Source organism: Eubalaena glacialis, chromosome 7, assembly GCF_028564815.1.
Source record: "Eubalaena glacialis isolate mEubGla1 chromosome 7, mEubGla1.1.hap2.+ XY, whole genome shotgun sequence".
Taxonomy (NCBI): Eukaryota; Metazoa; Chordata; class Mammalia; order Artiodactyla; family Balaenidae; genus Eubalaena; species Eubalaena glacialis.
This window is the reverse complement of record NC_083722.1, coordinates 63,417,758-63,442,431: the sequence shown is the minus strand read 5'-3', so window position 1 is coordinate 63,442,431 and position 24,674 is coordinate 63,417,758. Positions and strand designations below refer to the sequence as shown.

Here is a 24,674-nt window from a genome sequence, read left to right as displayed (position 1 = left end):
TGTAGTATTTGTTTTGCTCAATGCTGTCTATGCTATGTACCTTATGCTACATTATTCTCTAAAAATGCTGGTCTGGGCCCCCCTAAATCAATTTCATGACCCACTTGGGTGGTGACCTACAGAATGATCTAAGGACCCTGTCTGGTCTGTTTTCCAAGACGTCCATAAATACCTGGTGGTTTATGTTCTTTGCTTGGTCTCCGAAATCGTCAGTGCCATTTTCTGGATACGTGAACACTGAAGGAGACAAGAAAAAGCAGGAGCTTTATGAATCCAGTCGCCATGTTTTGGAAACATGCTTGAAAGATGTAGCTTTATTTCTTCCCAGCACCATACCTTCGACTTGACCTCTCCCCGCCTTTTCCTCATCCTCAGTGACCCAGCTCTCGTGTCATCTTCCACGTGATGCTCCCCCTGTCTCCCTTGAGCATCCTGCACCACCCTCTCTGCACGCCCACACACTCATACAGGCCTCCAGGCCAGCACGCATCCTCCTGCATTGCTTGGTCTCATTTGGCAGAGTTCTTCTCAGGAGCAGAAACCATGTCATTAATCTTTGTTAAATGTATCAAATCATTTGTTAAGGGGATGGTAGGTGAGCTATGGCCCAATTTAATTGTATTTGAATTCAGTTTTTCAAATATCAGATTCTTTGATCTCTATTCAATATCTTGACTCTAGTTTCTTAATGATTTCTACATTCTATTTGCAGAGTAAAGCTTTAGTTTTAAACTTCAAAATACTTTCTCAATCTCTTATTGTCAATGCATTGGGGCTGCTGTTGAGCAGGAAAATTAAATAGTGGTTTCTCGTTTAGTTTGTTCTTAGAATACATAATTCTCTGCCTTTTGCATTTAAGCAGCCACTCTGTGGCCTTCACTGAAGAAAAAGGCTTCTTACAACGGGCAGGAGTTTTCACTGTCCTCACACACAGCTGTGGGAGGTCCCTGATGGGTATGGGGGGCTCTGCCTTAGCTAGTTCAATCAGTCACAACTATCTCAGAGACCAACATCATGTATCTTCCTTAAATAAAAATAAAAGGTAGCAAGTGTTTCCGAGTCTATACAATAGGGTTGTAGTGGTGAAATTAATCTACCTTTTAGATGACTTGACATTCAAAAGTAACACATTAGTCTTCCCTTTGGTCCTCCTTCAGAGGATCAAGGATACCAGCAGAGGAAGAGAAACACACCACGGAAAGCTCTGTACCCTCTTTCAGTTAGTGAATCGACAATCTCCACTGTCCTTAAAATGGACTCAATAACTGTGATGTAGAAAACGCACTTCAGAACAAGAGCCCCTGTAAATGTACTGATGCTTAGCAAACATCTGTTGCCCATGGTTTATAGTTCCAGAGCCTGTGGGTGCAATTCCATTATCCCTAGGAAGCCAATATGCAGTCACTGGAGGCGCTCTGCTTTGTAGGAAAATGGAAAATGAAGGGCCTTGTCTGCCTCAATATTTGGCTATGCAACTTCCCGGTTTAAAAAGAGTAGAGACGAGCAACACTTTTCTCTGGTTTTAAGTGATTACCTGAAATCTTGGCAAAATTTGATTCCATAAGTATAAAACTGGATACATTTAAAGAATACTGAATGTTTGAATGGAAACATGGGAAGAGCATCTTAGAAAATTCTTGATTGATCTAAAAGGGGGACTACATAAGGTACATATGCAATATTCAGTTTGACTGATTTTATAATTTTGTAATTTCACATTATTTTAGCTTTTCATTGACTATCCGTTAGCCATCACAAAAATGTGTATCATTTTGTGAACTATGCTGAAAATTATTTGAAGTGACTCCCAATGTGTTTTCAGCTATATGGTTGCAAGCAGAACTGGAACACTGCCAAAAAAAAAATGATTTTTTTAAAAAACCCATTCCTTCTGGCTATTTCTAAGACTTTGATTTGAGGGGAAAGGCATAAAGAAAGGTAACTATTTTACCAAAAAAATGTATCAGACACCTTTTATGTTTGGTACTTTTAATTCATTTTATTAAAAATAATTTGGCCATTGATTTCACCCATGGACACATTCAAAATCTATGTCCATTACACAGGCATATTTTCTCATGTTACAGATGCAAAATGAATCTTTAGTTTTTGCTAGTCCCCAAAGAGCTTTCCTCTTTTCCTTTTCTATATTCTGTCTTTCCTTTTTACTTTGCAGTCCTGGGAGGCCCATGTCTGCCTCAAGATGATGATTTGGTTTTTCTTCTTTAACCTGGTCATGTACAAGTTACATTATCAGCTTATTTGACATTGACTCACATTTGCATCCCGGGAACAAGTTCAACTTGGTAATTATGCACTGCTTTTCTAAAATGCATTATTGGATTCAGTGCACTAAGATGATTTTGTTTCAGATTTCTGCATCCATATTCACAAGGGGGACTAGCCAGCGATTTCTGTCTCATGCTGTCTTCCTTTGATTTTGAGGTCAGTATTATACCAGTCCCATAAATTAAGTTAGAGAATGCTGCTGCCCGTGCTCCCGTGCACCTCCTGTTGTCCTGAAAGAGCTTATGTAATCTGAAAATTTTACCTTCCTTAAATGTTTTTTTAAAATAAATTTATTTATTTATTTGTTTATTTTTGGCTGCGTTGGGTCTTTGTTGCTGCGTGTGGGCTTTCTCTAGTTGCGGCGAGCGGGGGCTACTCTTCGTCGCGGTGTGCGGGCTTCTCATTGCGGTGGCTTCTCTGTTGCCGAGCACAGGCTCTAGGCACGCGGTCTTCAGTAGTTGTGGCTCGCTGGCTCTAGAGCTCCAGCCCAGTAATTGTGGCGCAGGGAAGTCCCTCTACCCAACATTTAAGGAGGGACTTCCTTGGTGCTGCAGTGGTTAGGGATCCGCCTGCCAATGCAGGGGACACGGGTTTGAGCCCTGGTCTGGGAAGATCCCACATGCTGTAGAGCAACTAAGCCCGTTCACCACAACTACTGAGCCTGCGTTCTAGAGCCAGTGAGCCACAACTACTGAGCCCACGTGCCACAACTACTGATGCCTGAGTGCCTAGAGCCTGTGCTCTGCAACAAGAGAAGCCACCACAATGAGAAGCCCGTGCACCGCAACGAAGAGTAGACCCCGCTCGCCGCAACTAGAGAAAGCCTGCGCGCAGTAACGAAGACCCAAAGCAGCCAAAAATAAATAAATAAATAAATTTATTAAAAAGAAAATGTTTGGTAGAGTTTATTTATAAAGTTGTCTGGGCCTGGTATTTTTGTTGTGCAAAATCTTAAAATATTGATTGTTTCCACCATAATTGGAAGCAAAGTCAAGTTCTCTACGTATTTCTATTTCCTCTTGAGTCAGACTTTGGTCATTGATAAGTTTCTTGGCATCTGTCCATTTAAAAACAGTTTTAAATGTATTGGTGTGAAGTTGGTCATAAGATTCTTTCTTGTCAACCTCTTTTACATTCCTCCTTTTTAATTACTTTTTGTTTCATCTCTCTCTCTCTTATTCTTAAAAAATTATTAGTGATTGTAAATTTTATTTTTTTTAAAGAACTGTTCTTAGAATTTATTGACCTACCTGTGTCATTTAATAATGTCTTCTGTCTTTATTAATGCCTTCCTTCTGCATTCTTTGGGTTTGTTCTATTTCTTTTTCTGACTTCTTGAATATGATGCTTAGATTATTACTTTTCAGCTTTTATTTTTTAGTGGAATAATTTTAGCCCTAAATACTCTAGGCACAATTTTAGCTGCATCCCACAAGTTGTGATAGGTGTGTTTTCATTATTATTCAGTTTTAAATATATTTCAATTTTCATTATGACTTCTTTTTTTGACATATGAGCTTTTTAAAAATATGTTTTTAATTTCCTAAAGTATGGGTTTTCCTAGTTATATTTTGAATATTGATTTCTATCTTGTTTGCATTGTAGTCAGAAAAATGTGTTCTGTATCATATTAATTCTGTGAAATGTGTGAAGCTTGCATTATGGTCCAGTAGGTGAGCAATTTTATTTATTTTTTTGCTGCATTGTGTGGCATACAGGATCTTAGTTCCCTGACCAGGGATTGAACCCATGCCCCCTGCAGTGGAAGTGCGGAGTCTTAACCACTGGACTGTCAGGGAAGTCTCACCAATTTTTATAATAGTTCCATACATTCTTAAGAAGAATGTGAATTTCCCATTTGTTAGATGGAGTGTCCTTTTAATTTTAATTTAATTTTTTATTATCTTATTTTTTAATTGAAGTATAGTTGGTTTACAATATTGTGTTAGTTTCAGGTGTACAGCCAAGTGATTCAGATATATATTCTTTTGGAGCGTCCTTTTATAGTCAATTAGATTTGGATTGTCAAGTGCGTCCTCAGATCCTCCATGTCTGTACTGAATCTTTTTGTTTATCGGATTTGCCAGTGACTGAGAGGAGTGTTAAAATCTCTCATTATGAAGCGCGATGCCAATTTCCTAATAGTTCTGTCAATTTCTCCTTGAGCTTTTGTCATTTTGAGGCTATGTATTAGATAGATGCTTCTCTCTCTGCTCATGACCTTGTTTCCAGTGGAGTTTCTGGCAGTTAAGCCAAAGGTGAAGACCAACAAATTTGTCCATGTATATTTCTGATGCACCCAGGAATAGTGTTGAAAACAACAACCAGAAACACTCAGACCTGCCCAAGAGCTTTTACAATATAAGAGAGAAAGCAGAGACTGCACTCTTAGCACTAAAGACATGAGTATGAATTGTCCCTTCTTCTGAGGTGGCCTTGGAAATATTTCTCAAGGATTTTGACATAACATCTGGCTGGCAGAAATAATACCTGTGTGCCCTATGTACATTTTAGAACATACATGAAACAGGTAAAGCAGAACCGGAAGATTTCCTTGCCAAGACTGTGAGAAGACGAGTGGGAACTTGGACTATATAAGCAGGGTGTTTTCTCTATGTTGTTTCTCAAACTACATGGACAGAGCATTAAATCCAAATCAAAGGAACACGTTTTGAAGCAAACTGATGCATAATTAATCCCTCTCGCTTCTAAGAGTGCACATGAAGAAAGCTACTGCTGATCAAAGGAATAGCTAATAGATCTCCAAAGCTTTTTAGAGGTTTATCACTTGCTAAGTTCTTTCAACAGATTTCTTTGAATAAGACTGTGAAAATGCCCCTTAACATGAAAGAGACAGCAAATCATCAACTTTGTGTCCTTGAGTGTATTACTCCACGTCTCAATTTCCTTATCTATCCAGTATTTGTTGTGTGTGTATGTCTGTGTGTCCCTGCTTGTGTGTGTATATTGGAGGAGAGGGGTTAGACTAAATGGCCTCTAATCTGGCTTCTCAAATGTTAACAAGCATATGAATCACAGGTCTATATGGAAATTCTGATTTTTCAGGTCTGGGGCAGCCTGAGATTCTGCATTTCTAACGGGCTCTCAAGTTCTGCCCAGACCGCTGGGCCATGGGCCACATGTAGATTAGTGAGGCTCTAGGCTGCATCTCTGACACTTCGTGACCTGACGATGACTTCATTAATAGCAATGGTGCTTCATACTGACGATCCCTAAATACAGCTGTTCACATTATAAAACCCTAAGAAGACCATTTTTGAGTAAAGAAATCCCCAGGGCAAAAAGAGACCTCAGCTACTGAGGAATGGGTGACAGCATCCATAAAGCTGGACCAGGATGGTGGAGGCAGAGAGGTAAGATGTGGGCCACGCTGGGTGTGATTTTGAAGAGCAGCAGATAAGATCTGCCAACAGATTGGATAAGAGGTGTGAGAAGAAGGGTGTCAAGGCTGATGCCACAAGTCTTGGCCTGATCATCTACGAAAATGGCGTTCCTACAACTAAGCAAGAGCAACTGAGGAAGAGCTGGTTTCGGTAGGCGGGGGTGGGGGGGTGAGTGAGGGAATCAAGAGTCCATTTGGGTGTGTTAACTTGAAGATGCCTGTTCTCCATTCAGATGGCCATTTCCAGTAGGCTACAGGCATCCAGAGGCAGCAAAGAGGCCTAATGCTAGGAATGAAGTTTCAGAGTCATCAGTGTATAGATAGCATTTACCTCTGTTATCTCATTTAAAGATCACAACACCCTATGGATTTGTGTTATTATTATGCTCATTTTAGAGGTGAGGTGACTGAAGCAGAGAGAGGCTAGGTCTCTTGAAGACCACATGATCACTAAGTGAAGTCCAGCATCTACCTCCACAGCAAGGAGGGGCCAAGGACCAAATATGTCCAGTGCAATTAATTATGAGGATGCCCCCTGCGATTTGGTGAGAAGTGTCAGGGGAAGAAGGCAGGCAGAACTCAGACTCAGGGGACAGAACAGCTGACAGACTTACAGCACTGAAATGCAGCTCTGGCTTACATTCCAGCCTCTGGTGAGTTTGGTCCTAAGATACTGACAAACTCCAGGGTTGCTGACCAAATTCAGTTGCTGGATCTGCAATGCTGGACAGAAGTGGGCTGGGAGGTCCTGCAGGGTTACTGCTCTGCCACGAGGTCCTCTGGCAGCTGGCACTCTCTGATTTGTCTTTCTAATGGCACTGCTAAGTGCTTGACAGATGTCTGCACTGATCTGAAAGTAGTCTTTTCCCCATTTGATGCCAAAGACTTCTTACCCTAGCAGTGTGCTTTAGCAGCTGGGTGGGATTGGCAAAGGGGGCCCTAATGGACGCTGACGCTTATTTAGAAAGGAGGGTCATGGGGCGCTGCCTGAGGGAATCGCAGAGGCCCCATCCTAACTAGAGAAGAGAATGAATGGATTCCTAGAGCTAAGGAAGTGAAGTGATACCTTGTAAGACAGCAGCTGACAAAGCAGCTATGGGGTATTTGATGTAGAAGTCCTGCTTCCAGTCTGGAAATGGCAGGGACACTTAGTCAAGTGGAAAATCTGTCCAAGGTGGTGCATCCCTGTGCTTCACCTGCGGGTATTAGAGCTTCAAGGGATAACTTCTGCCAGGAGAATGCATTCAGCCCAAGGTAACAACGCACGTCAGGACCTGCAACCGTGCTGGGTTATGAGTGATCCGAGGACAGCTTTGTGACCTATGTAGTTTTGCTGCTGGTAGTAAATACTTCATAATTAGTCTTTGGATAAATGAGTGGAAATTAAGTAGCTGTTGACATTAAGAGGCTCATCAAGATTCAGGCATAAGATGCTGGTTATGTTTCTTTAAGTTCTGGTTTAAGAAGAGGTTCTTTCTCAATGTTAGCAAGCAATAGCATGTAGTTAGCATCTAATAAGTATTCTAGAAATTATTATAAGAAGGGCTTATGCTATTAGAAAACTAAAAGATATTAATAAAGAATGTCTGGCTAGATTGTGCAGATCAGTTTTTGAGTCTTAGTTATCTCTGCTGGGGAGGAGCCAAGGTGAGGCCCACACTCCCCGGCACCACCCCTCACCTGGAGTACTTCCGGTGTAGGATGGAGTGGCTCTCTCTGGGATGCTTTGTTATCCAGTGTAGGTCAGTGGGGGAAGTGACGTGTTAACAGAAAGGCCTGGAAGGACCTCTATGTCCTTACAGCATGAGAACTCAGAAGACAGAACTTAGGGAATGTTATAGTCAAATCACTGAAATCCACCAGTGATTATGCCCGGTTTCCCTCCAGAATATCAAACACTTGCCCGGATTGAATTCCAGAGTTGGCAGAGAAAGAGAGGGGCCTGGAAGTCAGGTGTGCCTGCCTGCTGACCTGGATGACGGATGTGATTCCCGTTTGTGCTGGGCGGTGCTAGATCCCCACACCCCCCACTTACCGCTGTTGCTGCGTTTCCGTAGGCCATACACGCCTGCTGGCCCATCAGCCTCTTCAGGAACCTCCACAAGATCTGAAATCTTGAAAAGAGGGAACAGCGTGGAATGAGCAATGTCATTTCAGGGGCCGACTGAGCAGAGACTGTGATACCAGTAGAAGAGCTAAGGTGGAATTTACATGACACTGTCTTAAGAATCGCATCATTGCTCTTCTGTCTATTTGGTTAACTTCAGAGAGGCTGTGTGTCCTCTTACGGGCACTGTCCCTCCCTCCCCGTGTCCAGAGCAGGCTCAGGGGTTGGCACATGACAGGTGAATGAGTGCCTATATGCACAGGCCACAGTTAGGCTACTTCCCAGGAAGAGACGACAGAGAGAAATCAGAATTCCTGCCCACATCCTGTCACTTAAAATGGTCAGTAGAACTACAGCTCTTTCTAGGTGAGTGTTAAATATCAATTATAGAGAACAAGATGCACTACTGAGGGATGCATTACTTAGGTATGAGTTAAATGCTGTTTCCATTGCTGCGAAAAATAACTGCTTTTGTAATAACAAATTCTGCCCTTTCTTGTGTATAAGAGAAGTCATAGTTATAATTTAGGTTACAGAAATAACAACAACAATAATAAAGCAGCACTCTAAATAGCTAATTGTTACCAATCATCTATCACGTGCTGTTTTTACATACTTTATATGAATCATCTCATTTATGCTTCACAATAATCCTCTGATAGGCCTATTTTTCAGATAGGAATCTGAAGCCCAGAGACGATCAAGAACTCAACTTGAGGTCTCAGAGCTCGTTAGTGGTGGAGCTGGGGTTTGAACCCCTGGTGTTGTCTCCAGAGCTCATGCTCTTTTTTTTTTTTTTTTAGATTGATTAATTAATTTATTTTTGGCTGTGTTGGGTCTTCGTTTCTGTGCGAGGGCTTTCTCTAGTTGTGGCAAGCGGGGGCCACTCTTCATCGCGGTGCGCGGGCCTCTCACTATCGCGGCCTCTCTTGTTGGGAGCACAGGCTCCAGACGCACAGGCTCAGTAATCGTGGCTCACGGGCCCAGTTGCTCCGCGGCATGTGGGATCTTCCCAGACCAGGGCTCGAACCCGTGTCTCCTGCATTGGCAGGCAGATTCTCAACCACTGCGCCACCAGGGAAGCCCCCTCATTTTTTTTTTAAAGTATAGTTGATTTACAATACTATGTTAGTTTCAGGTGTACAGCATAATGATTCAGTACTTTGCAGATTATACTCCATTAAAGTTATTTCAAGATAATGGCTATAATTCCCTGTGCTATACAGTAAATCCTTACAGCTTATCTATTTTATGTATAGTAGTTTGTATCTGTTGATCCCATACGCCTAATTTGTCCCTCTCCCCTTCCCTTTCCCCTTTTGGAACCATAAATTTGTTTTCTATATCTGTGAGTCTGTTTCTGTTTTGCATATCCGTCATTTGTATTATTTTTTAGATTCCACATATAAGTGATATCCGACAGTACTTGTCTTTCTCTGTCTGACTTATTTCACTGAGCATAACATTCTCTAGGTTCGTCTCTTAAGCACTGTGCTTCACCCAGCGGTATAGCTGGACTAGCTCACATGGGCTGGTGAGAGCCTTTAGGGTCATCACACTGGTAAGCTTGAAATTGGCCACAGTAGGAGTATTTACACCATGGAAATTGGCAAATGCTACAAATCGGGGTCCAGCCCTCGTTGGTCATTAAACATTTACACCACAGATCGCCTCTTTCAAAGGGTCAGATGCCCTACTTCTATCTGTGCATCTCTCGCCTCTTTAAAAGAGGAATTTAGGGGGCCTTAGAGGAGAGTCATATTTGTAAAACAATTTATTTATATCTTACTAGAGAGGAACAAGTTTGCCTTCCTAACTCTCCTCATCAGCTCTAGAGTACTTTAGTACCACCTTCCTGAGACTGATTTCTTCTTACAATTTAGCTTTAAGATTTATTTCAGCTATTCTTCCTTTCATGACACATCAGAAAGAAGAAAAAAAAAATGTCACAGGGTCTCTAAGTCACTTGTACCCTGTTCCTCTGAAGCTCACTATTTCTGAATAGAAGGTGCTATTATTATGTTAATTTAATCTTACAAAACTGAAGATTATTCCTAAACTAGCTAACCAACTCCTAGAAAGTTTTCGAATTTGGTTTCTGCTGATCTTCCCAAAGCCGTCAAGCCTTCTCTATTCTAGAACATTTGAAAGCACATGAGAGGAAACCTAACGATTTAGAAACAGCCAGGCGGCAACTTCCCAACAATGTAAAGCAAATGCCTCTACAGCCCTGGAAGAAAATCAACCTTTGCTATGTGGGAATATGTTCGCTTTAAAGGATATAACAATACTGCCAGGATGGCAAGAGGCTGAAGTTCATTACTACTGACCCTGCAGGAAGGAAGCAAAGTCACGTTAAAGTAGCAATCAATTGTTTCTGTTTGCTTCCACTGAGGCAAGTTGGACTCTGGGGAAAGAGTGAAGTGACAGATATTTAAGTACAATTTGATTTGTCTTTGTCTCCCTGCAGCTCTCAGAACAAAGCCTTCACAGAGCAAAATTCCGAGAAATATTTACTGATGGAACCAGTGCCAGGAAGTATAAGTGGACTACGATGAATGAACATGTTGCTGACATTGAACAAACTATGCTTTTTGCCCCTAAAACCAGTCTGTAGGGTCGAGACATTGCTAGAAACAAAGCTGTTTTAGACACGAAAGCAGCCTGGACATCCCTCAATTATGCCTGTGATGGTCTTTCTGCTCATAGCATCAGTCACAAATGTGGAGGCGAAAACGTTCACTGTCTCCCGCGGAGTGTTTCTCAGGATGTCTCCCTGCTGTGACGAGCAAGAGCTCAGAACCGCAGCAGCAGACATCGCTGCTCATGCGGGCAGGTCAGGCCCATCTCTGGGGAGCCTTCTCTCTGCTACAGAGTTGTGTGGCGTCTTGGGGCATTCATAGAAATTCTGGTTGGGACAGCCAGAGAGAGGATGACGACACCAGGCCACAGAGATGCACACAACACTCATTTTAGATCAGGTAAAACATAGGAGAGAGGTGCTTGGGAGGGTGTGTGTCCCATGGAGGGAAGCCCCCCCGCTCCCCGGGGAGGGTAGTGTTTGTGTGAAAGAAATCAAAGGGTGCATCTTGCCTTAGAGAGAGAGGACTGAGAAAATGTGACAAATGGCTGTATTTTTGAACTGGGATGTAGCTGGAAGGAGAACTGGACACAGCTGGGACTTCTCTGCTTCTGCCCCTTGTTTGGGTCGAACCTTTCTATGTGTTGGCCGATAAGCTGGTAGTGGTGGGAGGGGGAGGGAGAGAGAGTCAATGAGCTTGAGGCCAGGAGCGTGGTCTTTAGGAGGAAAGTAAAAGGATCCCTGGGGGTTGGCCCCAGAAGGTTAACCTTTAGTGGCCCAAAGGCACTTGGAGCTCCCTTTAAAGCCTGCCTGACCCCCAAGAGACTCCCCCCGCCTGATGCATTTAGGTGGAACCCGCACTCCACGGTGCCCGAGGGAGGAAGAGGACAATTACCGAGGTTCCGTGAGGCGAATTGGAGCCGCTGCCAGAGCTGCCCTTCTTTGTTCTCTGGGCCAGGGAGGTGCCGAAGCGGAGGGTCTCATAGACAGGGTCCACCTTATTGCCGCAGGCTGCAGCAGAACAGAAAGCTCACCTGAGAGACGGGTTTCCTCATATCACGGTCAGGATAGACAACCACCTATCATACCTCCTGGGTTAACTGCATCGAAGAGTAGGTCCTGCACAACAGACCCTCTTACCCCTGGGAAAATGGGGCTTTTGTGGTCAAGTTTCCTCGCATGCTGCCCCACGACCTGTGCCCATTTCCAGGTCCCTCCACTGCACTCAGCCCTCTCTGCTCCCAAACCTTTGCTGATTGACTGGCTTTCCTCTTTGTTATCCATCCGCAGGACTCCAGTGCCCAGGTTCTTCCCAGAGACCAGCTTTATTTCCTCTAGTGAAAGGCCCTGCTCACCAAGGTACGAAGTCTCGTGACACAAAGTTTGCAGTAGGAGGCAACCGTTTTGAAAGACTTGGACATTACCAGGCTTCCTGGAGTTTCTAATTAAAAGCTTTCTAGTTTGTAAATTTCTAGTTTAAAAGTTCCTCCCCCTGCCCCCACCAAGAGGCAAACATAAATGTAGAGATTTTCAGAAAGCGAGAAGAAATGGAACTGAAAGATATTGTTGAGGAATATATTCAAGCCAGAAATACCTAAAAATATTAGACATTTTTTCCTCATTAAAGAATAAACAATATTCAGTGAGCTCCTTCCAAGCATTGGTTTATAATGTATATCTATTTTCTACAAAAAATTATGCAAAGCAGCCATTGCTGTTTTCATTGTATAGGGTCCAGCAGGTTGAGTAGCTTGTTCAGACACACAGTTGGCCAATGGAGGAGCTGGGCTTTGACCCAAGTCTATGGGATGCCAGGCTCCATGCTCCTTCCACTCTGCCATGCTGCTGATGGCCTTTGGGACCTGGGTTCTTTGAAGCTTCATCAGGGAGAGGACAAAAATTTCTGGAGGATTTGGTTCACCTTAAGTTTCCCCTCCAGCAAAACAAACAACCATAACCCAATTAGCCACCAAACGAATGCCACCCCCCGGCCCCCCACTGGTACGGCAGCACCGGGACCTGGGAGAAGAGCAGCCATCAGCTCTGACGTCACTGCTCCAAACCCAGCTCAGCCCACCGGGTCCCAACTCACCAATGGGCATAACTTCTTTAATGCATCCAAACTGTTCATGAATGAGCAAGGGGGAGCTGTAGTAACGCCGAAACCCCTTTGGCTGGAGACAGAATGAGAAAGAGAAGGGCTCAATGTTATTGATGAGATGGAGAAAACCCCACAAGAACTCTAAAAATGAAACCAGTTGGTTCCTCTAGGGGTGCCTCCCTGTCTCCGTTTAAGACGCTGACGTGTCCTATAATTTATCCCTGGGGTCGGGTTGGGAGGTACAGGTGTCAATAAGCAAGCTCCACTTCCTCCAGAAAGCAAGCCCCCAGCCCTGCCCTCCCCCGTCCTGCTTCTCCTCTGCAGGTGCACATTGCAGCCTCCTTTATGTTGGGCTCCTCATTATTTCCCAGGATACAAATGGACCATTGTGTGTTATTTCACCACGTGGTTTATTAACATCATTAAAAGGCCTGGGCATGGGCAAGCAGACCTCACAGGTAGACCTGAAGTCCCTTGTATGTCTGATGAGCTCTACGCAGAGCTCTGTGTTCTAGATTCCGTTCTGTTTTTCTGACCTCTCATCCATGGCTTCTGCCTTGGCTTGTGGGAATCACCATGGGAGGAGGAGGAGGGGAGCACGTGAGGCAGGGGTTTTGGAGAAGAGGACACTGCCAATCAGAGTACGGAGATGAACTCTCTAAGAATCCTGACTTTCTGTACCCCAGTGTTAGAAGGGAACTTAAGGGTCCCACCCCTACTAGAATTCCAGAATCCCTTCCAATGTTCCTAGCAGGTGGTATCCTCCTGTGAACACTGCTGGGGATGTGGATAGCAGGAACTCTCACTAATCCTGGAGGCAGGTCTTTGGTGACATGATCTCTGATGGTTAAGACTTGGAAATTACTGATCCTAGGCCTTTTACCTGGAGCCACAGAGGACGACAGAATTCTGTGTGACAGATCTTAAATTTTTCTGAAGACAGCTGTCATGCCCCAAGTATGTCTAGGGTAGACATTCTTGGTCCCTTCTATAATTCTTTGGCCATCTTAGTTTCAACTATTCTCAAAAGTGTTCTGGGTGGCTTTTTTTATCTTTGTGTGGCACCAGTACTGAAGTCCACCCCTGAGATGTGACAATCAGCCCAGAATGTGCCAGGCTGAGCCCCCAGCCCTTGGTTTGGCCACCATGATCTGTTACAGTGGAACAGATGTTTACTACTCTCTCCACTTCTGTGGGGCGGTTCATCTCTATCCCATTCTTGATACGCACTGAGCTGTCAGACAGTTAAGCTGGGGCTGAGGGGGTTCCTGGGATGCCTGCTTTTTACTTGCAAAACCTGGACAGTCCCAATGCTAAAACCGGTAAAGTGCCGACCCAGGACAAGTTGTCCACTCTATGAAGGACACTGAGCCCTTTCCACACGTGCAACATGCATCTCCTAAGTTGACAAAGCTCCTCCTTGCTCAATCATTATGCCAACTAGGAAGCCAAGTTGTCCAGCCAGAGACGTGGGGGGTACCTTCCCGGTGTCCAGTTCTCAGAGTGCTGCCGTGAAATATTTTGAATGGAGTGATCTCATCGGGCAGGCAGGGGCCCTGAGCAGCGGTTCCGGGGCACACTCCGGGCACAAGCCCTTACCAGCTTGCCCATGCACCGCTGGGGTGCCAGGCCGTCCATGCACTTGTGGTGGACACTCATCTTACAGGCCTTGCAGCGCAGTCCATGCTTAGCATTTGTTCCTGTCAGATACATGGTGAGCTTTGGTTAGGATACAACCTACTCTTCCCTGGCGACTTGTATGAAATCACTGAAAAAGTGGTCATTCCCATAACCCAGCTAAATCCTCTTTCCTGTGATGTTTATATGAACATTTAAAAATGGACAAAATATTATAGTAGATTCTTTTACCTTCTTCTATATTTTCTACCCAAAGTATCAGCTCTGGTTTCCTTCCGCCCCTTTCCTGTTTATTCCTCCAGACAATCTCAACCTCCTCTGCTTTCAGGGCTCACTCAATTCAAGCTGGCAAATCCCACTTTCTTTGCTCTTCATATGGATCACATTTCTGCTCTTCTGTGTATCTTGCTGAGTAGTCCAAGTCCTGAAATTCTACCCATTTTTACCTGAATTCCCATCACACAGTCTGAACTATTGGGCAAACTCTCTGGAAAATGACCAATAAAGGGGAAACAGCATGGTCTGTGTGAAAGTGGGGCTGATGATGGTCTAAAGTGGGGGATAGAGGGCTCGATCAGACACCAGCCCCTGCCTGGGGGAAAAGGAAGAGGAGGTGGGGGGCAGTGAAACTACCCCTGCAGTGAGTCACTTAGTGTCCTGGGACAGGGTGCCATAACGGGTGAGAAGAAAGAAAGCAGAGGAGGGAGGAGAGGCAGAGAGTCATCCTGGCCACTGTGTCCAAAATCTTGGCCTGCACCAAGGCCCAAGGCAGCAGCACTGGGGAGGCATCGGGAGGACAGACCAGAGGGCGGGATGTGGGAGCTTCAGGAAGACAGGAGTGGTGCTGGGCACCTCATTTGTTGTTTTAGAAAGTGGCTGGATGGAGGCGAAGAGAGGATGTTAAAATGGGATGTCTTCTGTCTCCACTGACTCCAGGACAGAGGATACAGGACAAGAGGTGCCATCTGCTCTGACTTATGAAAAGGAGGTAGTAGGCTTCCAAGGAGGTCTTAAAAATGAGGCGCCAAAATGGATTTCACAGCCCTTAGGTGACCAAGCAAATCAAGTCTATTGGAAAAGCGGAAGGGAGGTGGGAGACTGGAGGGAGAATTTCTTTGTAGAGTTGTTGAGGCACTATTAGTTTTATCCCTAAAACTATGTTTCTCTACATAATGAGAAGAAGGAGGTGCTTTCTTCTCTTCTCAGTCTCCTCCTACTGAGAGGGATTTTGAGGAGATTTGGACACATGGCTGTGGCCACACCCATGGGAGTGTGTAGGTGAGGGATATGGGTGACCAGTGGTCCTGCCAGCCTACCAAGGAGAAACAGCCATATAGGCAAGGCCCGCACCTTAAAAGCTTGTCAGCAAAAGGATGTGTGAATACTTTCCATGGATCACGTGGAATGCTGCCCAAGAAGACCAGATGGAAAGGCAACGAGCCTCCCTCAGTAGGAATTAATATGTCCATAGGCCGTGACACATGAGGTCACAGGTCTCCCCTATATATCATAGCTGACCACAGACACAAAGCGAGGACAGCCCAACACACATAATATCCACTCTCTTCTCCACCACTGCCTCCTCCAAACCATCACCACACCTTGTCCGGACCAATTTCTGACTGAATTGCCTTATCCATTTTTGCCTTCCTCCACTGTGTGTAGAACCTCCTACTTAATGTCTCTCGGTAGGTTCTCCCTGCCTTTCTGATGTTATACAAAATGCTCACCATGGTGGCGAGACTTTGTATGATTTGGTGGGAGCCCATTTCTAACTTTATCTCAGGCCGACCCCTCTTGTTCACCAGGGTCTAGCCACATGACCTTCTTCAAGTTCCTTAAATGCACGAGCTCTTGAATCCCTCAGGGTCTTTACACATGCTGCCCTGTGTGCCTGCAATGCTTGTCTGTAGCTCCTCACTTGTTTCACTGTCCTCATCCTTAGGGCCGCTTGTCACTTCTTCAATGAGGCCTTCTTGGGAACATTCCCCCTCCTCCACTCTAAATTATCTTTTTTTCCTGTTAGTCTTTTCACAGCGCTCTGTTGTTATCTTTCACAGGATTTATCACAGTTGTTATTTATTTGAGAGTTCGTTTTTGTCTTTTCCTCTGGACTATGAACTCAATGAGGCTAAGGACTGAGTTTGTCCATTTGCTACTGTATACCCAGCTCTGGGTATGATGCCCAATAAATACGTATTAAAGAAATTAATGAACAAATTCTTTTGTAGTCAGTCACACACACAATGAAATCAGTGGTGACTGATTTAGATAATTAATTGAAGTTGATTTCATCCATGGTGTAGGAATGGCATTCAAGAGCTGAAAGAGGACTTGGAGATCATCTATGTGTATGATTTTATTTTATTTTATATTATTTTTTTAACATCTTTATTGGAGTATAATTGCTTTACAATGGTGTATGTGTATGATTTTATTTCACAGACGAGAAGCCTGAGGGTCCAAGCAGTAGAATGACTTGCCTCAGGTCAGAGGAAGTCCTGCTTAGTTTCACTCTTTCCCTGCTTGACCCAAACATTTCCTCCTTGTATTTGGCTTGTTTAACCTACATGAGGATGCAGTTGAGGATAATAAGATGATAAAATAGGGACTATGAGAACCTGACAGTCAGCTGAGAAAAGCAACAGGAAAACTCTTGACTGGACAAAGCCCTAGAAACCCTTCAGGAGGTATTACCTGAAAACTCCCTTCACGAAGGCATCATTTAACACAAAGTGTGTCTGCTGTTATAAACACAGAAAGTCGAAGTGACATATAAACACACCATAAATTACTGGGTATGTGTGCTTGTTCATAAATACTAGGTGGAAAATCTCTTTTTCATTTTGAGAATAACCACTTAGCTGAAAGATTGCAATGTCTTCAAAAGACTGGATTTTGAAGGCAGTAACTTCATTTTTGTTTTCAAATAGAGAATGCTATTTGTGCCTTATGTGAGAATGTAAGTAAAAGCTTCAAAGAGGAAAGTTATTTCATTGTGTGCTGGACTCTGAAATAGAGCCATTATATATTAAGGTATATTTTCCTTCAGACCTGAACACCATAATTTCAGTTTTCCTTGCTTGTTCTAAAACACTCCACTGTATGAGTCAGACCACCGGCAATTATTTGGTTTTAGGTGTTCCAATTTCTACCATGGAATAACAAAAGTGATTGAAGAGGCAAGCTTGTATTCTGTGGCTCAGAGACTAGTTCAAAGGAATAATTTACATCCCAGCAGTGGCATTAGTTTACTGTAGCAAGATATGGAGAAGCTATAATCTAACTTGTTTTATCACCACTGATCTGCATCACAAAGGCATCACTGAATGTGATCGTTATGCCTCAGTAGGGTGGGAAAAACATGATTTTAAATTTGAATGTGTCTCATGTGGGCTCTTTAAACTTAAGAAAACTACTAACATTCTTGGAGCTTCAGCTGTCTCATCATCAAATGGGAATAGTACTAACTACTCTCAGGGTTGCTAATAGTAATAGCATCATAATATATGCAAAGGGGATGGCATGGGTTTACACACTTGGAAAAATAAAGATATCACTGTATTTTGAGTAAATATGGTGGACTGGCAACAAGAGTTTCCCACTTATTCATACCAAAACCCCACTAAAATTAGCAAGAATAAAAAAATGGTATAAACGCCCAAATAACAGAGTTACTGGGAGGAGTGGCAAGAGTAGAAGAAAGTTCAACATACAGTTGGAAGATAGCAACTGAAGGTGTGGTAAGCAATTTAGCAGAAGAGAGGAAGATTGGATTTCCCAATAGCAGCTTGGAAACTAGAAGGTCATGGAGCTTCAAAAACTGTGGAATTTCAAAATTCTGCAAGAAAAAAATTTCCAACCTAGAATTTTATACCCAGCCAAATTACCAACAAGTATGAAGGCAGAATAAACACATATTCAGATCCTCAGGAATTAAAAATATTTAACTTTCCACACACGCTTTCTTAGAAAACTACTGAAGAATGTGCCTTAGAAAGATGAAGAAATAAATCAAGGAAGAGGAAAATATCAGACTCAGTGTGCAACACAAGAACAACATAGAGGAGAGGTAAATGATATGCCCATATGACAACACAGTAATAGCCCTAGACAGGAGCCACAGATGAAGTGAGGCAGTAGACTTGGGCAAAAATGGAACTTAAACATTTATAGAGCTTTTTTAGATTTGGATATCATAATAGATATGGCATTAGACAGATATATGAGACTATATATAAAAAAACAATTATAGGTGCATGAAAAGTCAAGGAAATGAAAAAGGCAATTTCCAGTATGAAGCAACATAAAACCTGTGTAAGGAAAGAAATGTAATCATGGTACAATACTAGAATCAGAAGTGAGCAATGGTCATAATAGTGTATAAAGTGACTAGTTAACACAAAATTGTGATAAAACTACTTGGGAAGATGAGAGAGCAAGGGAGCAGCAGACTGTGATGTGACTCTTGTGGGAAAGTGAGAGTGAGGAAGAAGTGAACAAGCAGGGGTTGCTGGAGGGGTTAGAGCTGAATCCTTATCCTCTATAGCAGGAAGCCAAGACATGTTTGATTCATCAATAAATAGTAGTAGAAGCACAGGATTTAGAAATATTGAAATGAATGCCAGAAGCAACAATTAAAAAGGATGAAAGTGGTTGCCTTTCAGAAGCGAGTCTGGGTTATAGAATGAGACAGTTTCCATTGTAGTATTTTCAGTACCATCAATACCACCTTTAAACTAGTCTCATGTACTACTGTGACAAAAAGCAAAGTTGAACTTGCAGGAAACCAGGTCAAGTCAGCCCCTTGGAATGATGTGGTCCTTGGAATATGGAGATATAGCGAAGACATGGGGCCAGATCTTAACAGAAACCATCAGTTCTTCCCTGGGATATGAACTTCAAGGATAAATCTAAGATAGTTCTATGAGTTACAGTTGAAAATTGTTAAGAATGTGAGTTATGATATTGAGATGGATTTTGGAATGGATCAATGCAAACCAATACAACACTGATTAACTGTTGGGCACTGAGCCATTTTATGAGCCTGGTATCATTTGCCACTATGGATAAGTGAGCTGTCCATAGAAAACCAAGTGTTGAAGCTCCAGTGAATGAAGAAGTTTATATATAGATGTTAGGAGAAAATATTGAAGGGGTTTTCTCAATGCAAATGGCTGAATCAACTACATTGGATGACAGGCTTTTTAAAAGAAATGATATCGATTACAGATATCTATAAAACAATTGGCCAGACTAATTTTGATAAGATTTTGCCATCGAGGCATTGCTTACCCCTTGGTTGAATTTCATATAGTATCAGAGTTAAAGATAAAACAATTGTTGCCCTTGAGATCACTTACCTAGAGGAACAATATGGAGAATGGGTAAAACTAAGAAAAAGAAATGTGTAAGAAAAGAAATGTAATCAGTACGGTACTTAATCAGCGGTGAACAATAGTTAACATTGTTACTGATAATTAGTTTGCTTCCAGATTGTACAACCATGGCATCACTCCTACAATTTATTTGATAAAATTAATGTAAATTAGACAAGAAAGATACCTTACTATGATTTGGGAAAAAAATTTTTAAAAAATCTAGAAATAAATAATATATATGTTATATATATGAATATCTAGAAATAGATTCATAAATATTTCTTGGATTACATAAAATATATATAAATGATTCAAAGGTAAATACAGATGAGATAGTTCAAAGATGTTCCAGGTCCCTGTTCTTATCAGTTTAGCTACTGGACTCCCCTCAGCCTCTGGCAGTACAGGCCATGGCTGGGAGAGGAGACTGCAAGGGATCACGAGATCGCTTGCATCAAGAGTCTGCAAAGCCTCAGAGGGCCAGAAGCCAGGCTCACAGAAGGGCCTCAGAGCCACAGATGAGAGCAAAAGTGGAGGGTGTGTTTTCAGTGCCTGGGCAGACCAGAGGCATTTAAGGGCTAGGGACTATGCAAATAGTAGTAAAGATGACAGAGTTAGTATTTTTAAACTAAAGGCCTTAACAAAACCGCTGGGTGATAAAAACCAGCATTATAATGCAGCTAGCATTATTCATGGGCCATTTGCCTTTGAATAAACACTAACGCAAGGAATGAAACAGAATTCCGTAGGATTCCCTCCCCGATGGGACCTCTGCTGACTCTCCTTGCTTCATTTTCAATATGCTCCACCTTGAGCTACTCCTTGGTTTTACCAGATCATTTGTGGCTCCTGGCAAGGGTGGCCGGCTCATGCCGCTTGGGCGTTGCTCACATTGCCTCCTCTGCCTTTCTTGCTCAGTTGCTAAACAGCTTCCCATTTTCTTGAAGCCCTTTTAAGGATTTTCCAAAGCCTCCTGCACACACACTCTCCCTGCTTCCATCACCTCAGGACCGACGCTCTCCTCTGTTCCCAGGTACCTTTCACAAAAGGCCCTTGTCTTGGAGTGACGGCTTATTCACCTCTAGAACCCCTGTGGCCAGGAAAGGGCTTGGCACAAAGAACATTCCTGTCCGTGAGGAATGATCAGCCTACTCAGACCTGGGCCAGAGAAGCGCCCAGGCTGAGAGAATGCTGGGGTTCTGCCCCACTCATGCTGTGGAAGGAGTGAGGTTCCTTCTTGTGGCCCCTGGCTCCTGGAGGCGTGTGTGACTACCGGGTTCTAGTCGCCTGCAGATCTTTACTGCCTGAGCTCCCAGCTGGTCAGTCTTGCTTTTCATGCCAAAGTTCCAATGTGACTGCATCCTGGTTTGTTGGGACCCAGAACTCTCCAAGCTCCCGGTTGGCCCTACAATCCAGGCCAGAATACTGTTCCATCTGATGACTGCCTGATCTAGGAAGGGGCTGAAAGCCGATTCTGGGAATCACTCCTTCCATCTCTGCTACTGATTCCTCAAACCCTCCTCAAAGCAGATGCTGATAACTATCTGGACCTGTCCTCATAGTGTGGTGTACTAGAAAGAGTTTGAGCTTCAGAATTCGAGCAATACAGCTTAAACTGCCCCCAAACTTCGGAAATCACTCAATAGTTAGAAAGTTTTCTGATAAAGGGGAAAAAATGGGAACATTTTTCCCATCACAGTTGAACTCTACTCATGAGAACTTGATTAAAAATAACCCATGCTATCTGTCCCCTACTATGAGTTCAATTGAACAGATGGTTTGAAGACCCCTGGGCCATCTTTCCCTGACTATATTCCCCACTCCCTGCCACATTACATCTTTTCCAACTCCTTCCTAGCTTAAAAAAATTAATGGCATTCATTGTTTATAAATGCTTCTGTTGATCTTTCCTATTTTGGTTTCTGACTCCTAGTGGAAAAACTCTCCCTACTTCTCCCGCCCCTCACCCACACTGAGCTTCAAAAATAGCAACAGGAGTTGGGTTGGCTCAGGGCTTTGTGTTTGGAGTCCATAGCCTTTGCCCTCTGGGTCACCAGTTCACGTTCTAACACCATGGCCTGCAAGCTTTCCTTCTGTTACATGTGTGTGGCTTGAAGTTTTGAGACATGTCTTCCTGAATGATCAATTTCTCATGACCATCTGGAATACCCCTGACCTCAGTAATAATCTCTGCTGCTGTCTTCTCTTCTCTAAGGTCTGCAGTTTTCACAGTCTCATTTGCTTTCTTCAGAATTGTTCTTCTAGCTTAGGGCTCAAGAATTTGTATTTATCCTCAGCTCTCCTAAGAATGGATTGGCCAATCTATGCTATACCCCGTCTCTCCATCTCCAAAGTGCTTTCCGAGGAATTTGGCATGCTATTAATCTCAACCTTTCATACATACAGATAGCTTTAATCATACTGAACAATTTTTGAGTTTTATAATCCACAAAGAACATTCACTTGTATCAATGTATTTAATTATCAGTAAATTCCATGAAGTAGGTATTGTTATTTTCAATCTCATTTGAAAGAAACTGGGATTAAAAGATGCTCAACATTGCTAATTATTAGAGAAATGCAAATCAAAACTACAATGAGGTATCACCTCACACTGATCAGAATGGCTATCATGAAAAACTCTACAAATAATAAATGCTGGAGAGGATGTGGAGAAAAAGGAACCTTCCCACACTGTTGGTGGGAATGTAAATTGGTAACAGCCGCTATGGAGAACAGTATGGAGGTTCCTTAAAAAATTAAAAATTGAGCTACCATATGATCCTGCAATCCCACTCCTGGGCACATATCCAGAGAAAAACATAATTGGAAAAGACACATGCACCCCTACGTTCATAGCAGCACTATTTACAATAGCCAAGACATGGAAGTAAAACCTAAGTGTCCACTGACAGATGAATGGATAAAGAAGATGTGGTATATATATATATATATATATATATATATATACACACACACACACACACACACACACACAATGGAATATTACTCAGCCATAAAAAAGAATGAAATAATGCCATTTGCAGTAACATGGATGGACCTAGAGATGATCAGACTCAGTGAAGGAAGCCAGACAGAGAAAGACAAATATCATATGATTATCACATATATGTGGAATCTAAAAAAATGATACAAATGAACTTATTTACAAAACAGAAATAGACTCACAGACATAGAAAGCAAATTTGTGGTTACCAAAGGGGAGCCAGCGGAGGAATAAATTAGGAATTTGGGATTAAAATATACAGATCACTATATATAAACTAGACAACCAGCAAGGACCTACTGTATAGCACAGAGGACTATCCTCAATAACTTGTAATAACCTATAATGGAAAAGAATGTAAAAAAGAATATATATTTATATATATGTATAACTGAATCACTTTGCTGTACACCTGAAACTAACACAACACTGTAAACAAACTGTATTTCAATAAAAATTTAAAAAAAAGAAATTGGGATTGAGAGAAGGTAAAGCAATTGTCCAAGGTCACTCCATCTACTAAGTGCAGAGGCAGAATGCAAATACCCACCCCAACCTCTCTGCCCCATTCTGCCTCTCTCCTGGCTCTCTCTTGCAGTTCTGTATTTTGAATTTGTTTGCAATGATCCACTTGTAGATGCTCACTAGTGCCACTGATGATGACTGTCAGGGCAGTGAAAAAAGTTTCACTTCTATAAATCTGATGGGACAAAGCCCTTCTTTGCCTTTGTCAGCTACTGGAGGTTTTAGAATAAGCATCAAGCTAAGGAGCTTGAGTATAATTCTTTGGGCAATCAGGTCAAGCAAGCATTCCTGAGAAAAGCAGTAATTCGATGTCAGTTTGCTTTCGGAAGAGGGTTGGCAGCAGTGTCAAGGGGAGATGAGGTGGTAGAGATGGATAAAAGAACATAGTTTAGGAAGTTCTTGAAACAGTTCACGTGAGATGTGCTGAAGCCTGGCCTGAGGCAGGACTAGTGGGAAGACGGGAGCAAGTTGGCCGTGGAGAAGTCACAGAAGAAGAATTGACAGAGTGTGCTGCTCATGGGTTGGGTTTCTAGAGAGAGGGGCTGGGAGAAGTCAAAGATAGCCTTGAGGTTCTGGCCAGGTAGATGGGAGCACACAGGTGCCATGTGCCCCAGTAGGAGAGGCCAGCAGTAAAGTGGCAGGTTTTATGGGGGAAGGAGATGATTTGTTTCACTGTGGGAAGATGTAGGCATTTCAGCATCCACAAGGCATCTGAGCAGCAGAGTTCTGGTAGCTGAAGTGAGAGACCAGAGCTTGGGAAAGAGGCCGGCCAGCACCAGTACGTGCCCCCTGGGACAGCAGGACAGGAAGACAGGGACAAGCAAAGAGCCCTGAACCTTACTGCTAAGTGGGCACCACTGCTTTGGGGCACTGTCTCATTGCATCTTTATGCCATATCTATCAGAGAGATATTTTTATTTCTATTTTTAAAACGAGAAAATGGATGCTCAGAAAATGTTCCTTGAAATCTCCTTCTCAAAGAGGGCTATCAGGCTGATCTCACGTGAAGTGATACAGTCCTTCTGGGTCAGAGTCAAGCTGGTTCACTGTCCCACCTCGGTTATAATAAGTCATTCTTGTGACTTCTCTTTATGGCATTACAGTGCTTGAATCTTAGACTGTAAGGGACCAGAATGAAAACTCTTGAAGCCATGTTCTTGCCATGTCAATGGAAACATACATTTCCCTGATTGGAGGTAAAGTGTGTGTGTGGTGAGCACACGTGCCGGCAGGTATCTACGTGTGCACTCCTGTGCTTGCTTGTTGTCATGTTGTTGGGACGAGGAGTGTGGGGTAGCTATAGGTTTCTGGATCTTTCCAGGTAAGCTTAGCATGTGATAGAATAGTCTATGCTTTATTTTTCTGGTTCAGCAACCAGACAGTGTTTGATCAACTACAAAGAAAATGCTTTAGTATTTCTCTTCCCCTCATCTTCTGTCCTTAATAGCTGGGTCACAGTGTATAGGTGTCTCCCTTATACACACACACACACACACACACACACACACACATGTATACACACACACACACCTGCCGGATGCTTTGAGCCCCAGATACACACAAAGGGCTGTCCTATTTTTTTTTTTTTTTTTTAACTACTGGCCCAGTTCTGTCATTTATGTGATATCCCTGGGGCTGCACA

At 43.0% G+C, this 24,674-nt stretch overlaps 1 protein-coding gene across 1 annotated transcript in view; it reads right to left on the bottom strand.

Annotated features, from left to right (window-relative positions):
• Window positions 1-24,674, bottom strand: part of STAC (SH3 and cysteine rich domain) — a 111,999-nt gene that overhangs the window by 29,795 nt on the left and 57,530 nt on the right. The window contains exons 3-7 of the mRNA XM_061195245.1: window positions 14,081-14,181; window positions 12,473-12,554; window positions 11,276-11,391; window positions 7,728-7,806; window positions 173-237 (exon numbers count right to left, since the gene is read on the bottom strand). Coding sequence (XP_061051228.1) covers window positions 173-237; window positions 7,728-7,806; window positions 11,276-11,391; window positions 12,473-12,554; window positions 14,081-14,181 — 443 coding nt within the window. The remainder of the gene's footprint in view (window positions 1-172; window positions 238-7,727; window positions 7,807-11,275; window positions 11,392-12,472; window positions 12,555-14,080; window positions 14,182-24,674) is intronic.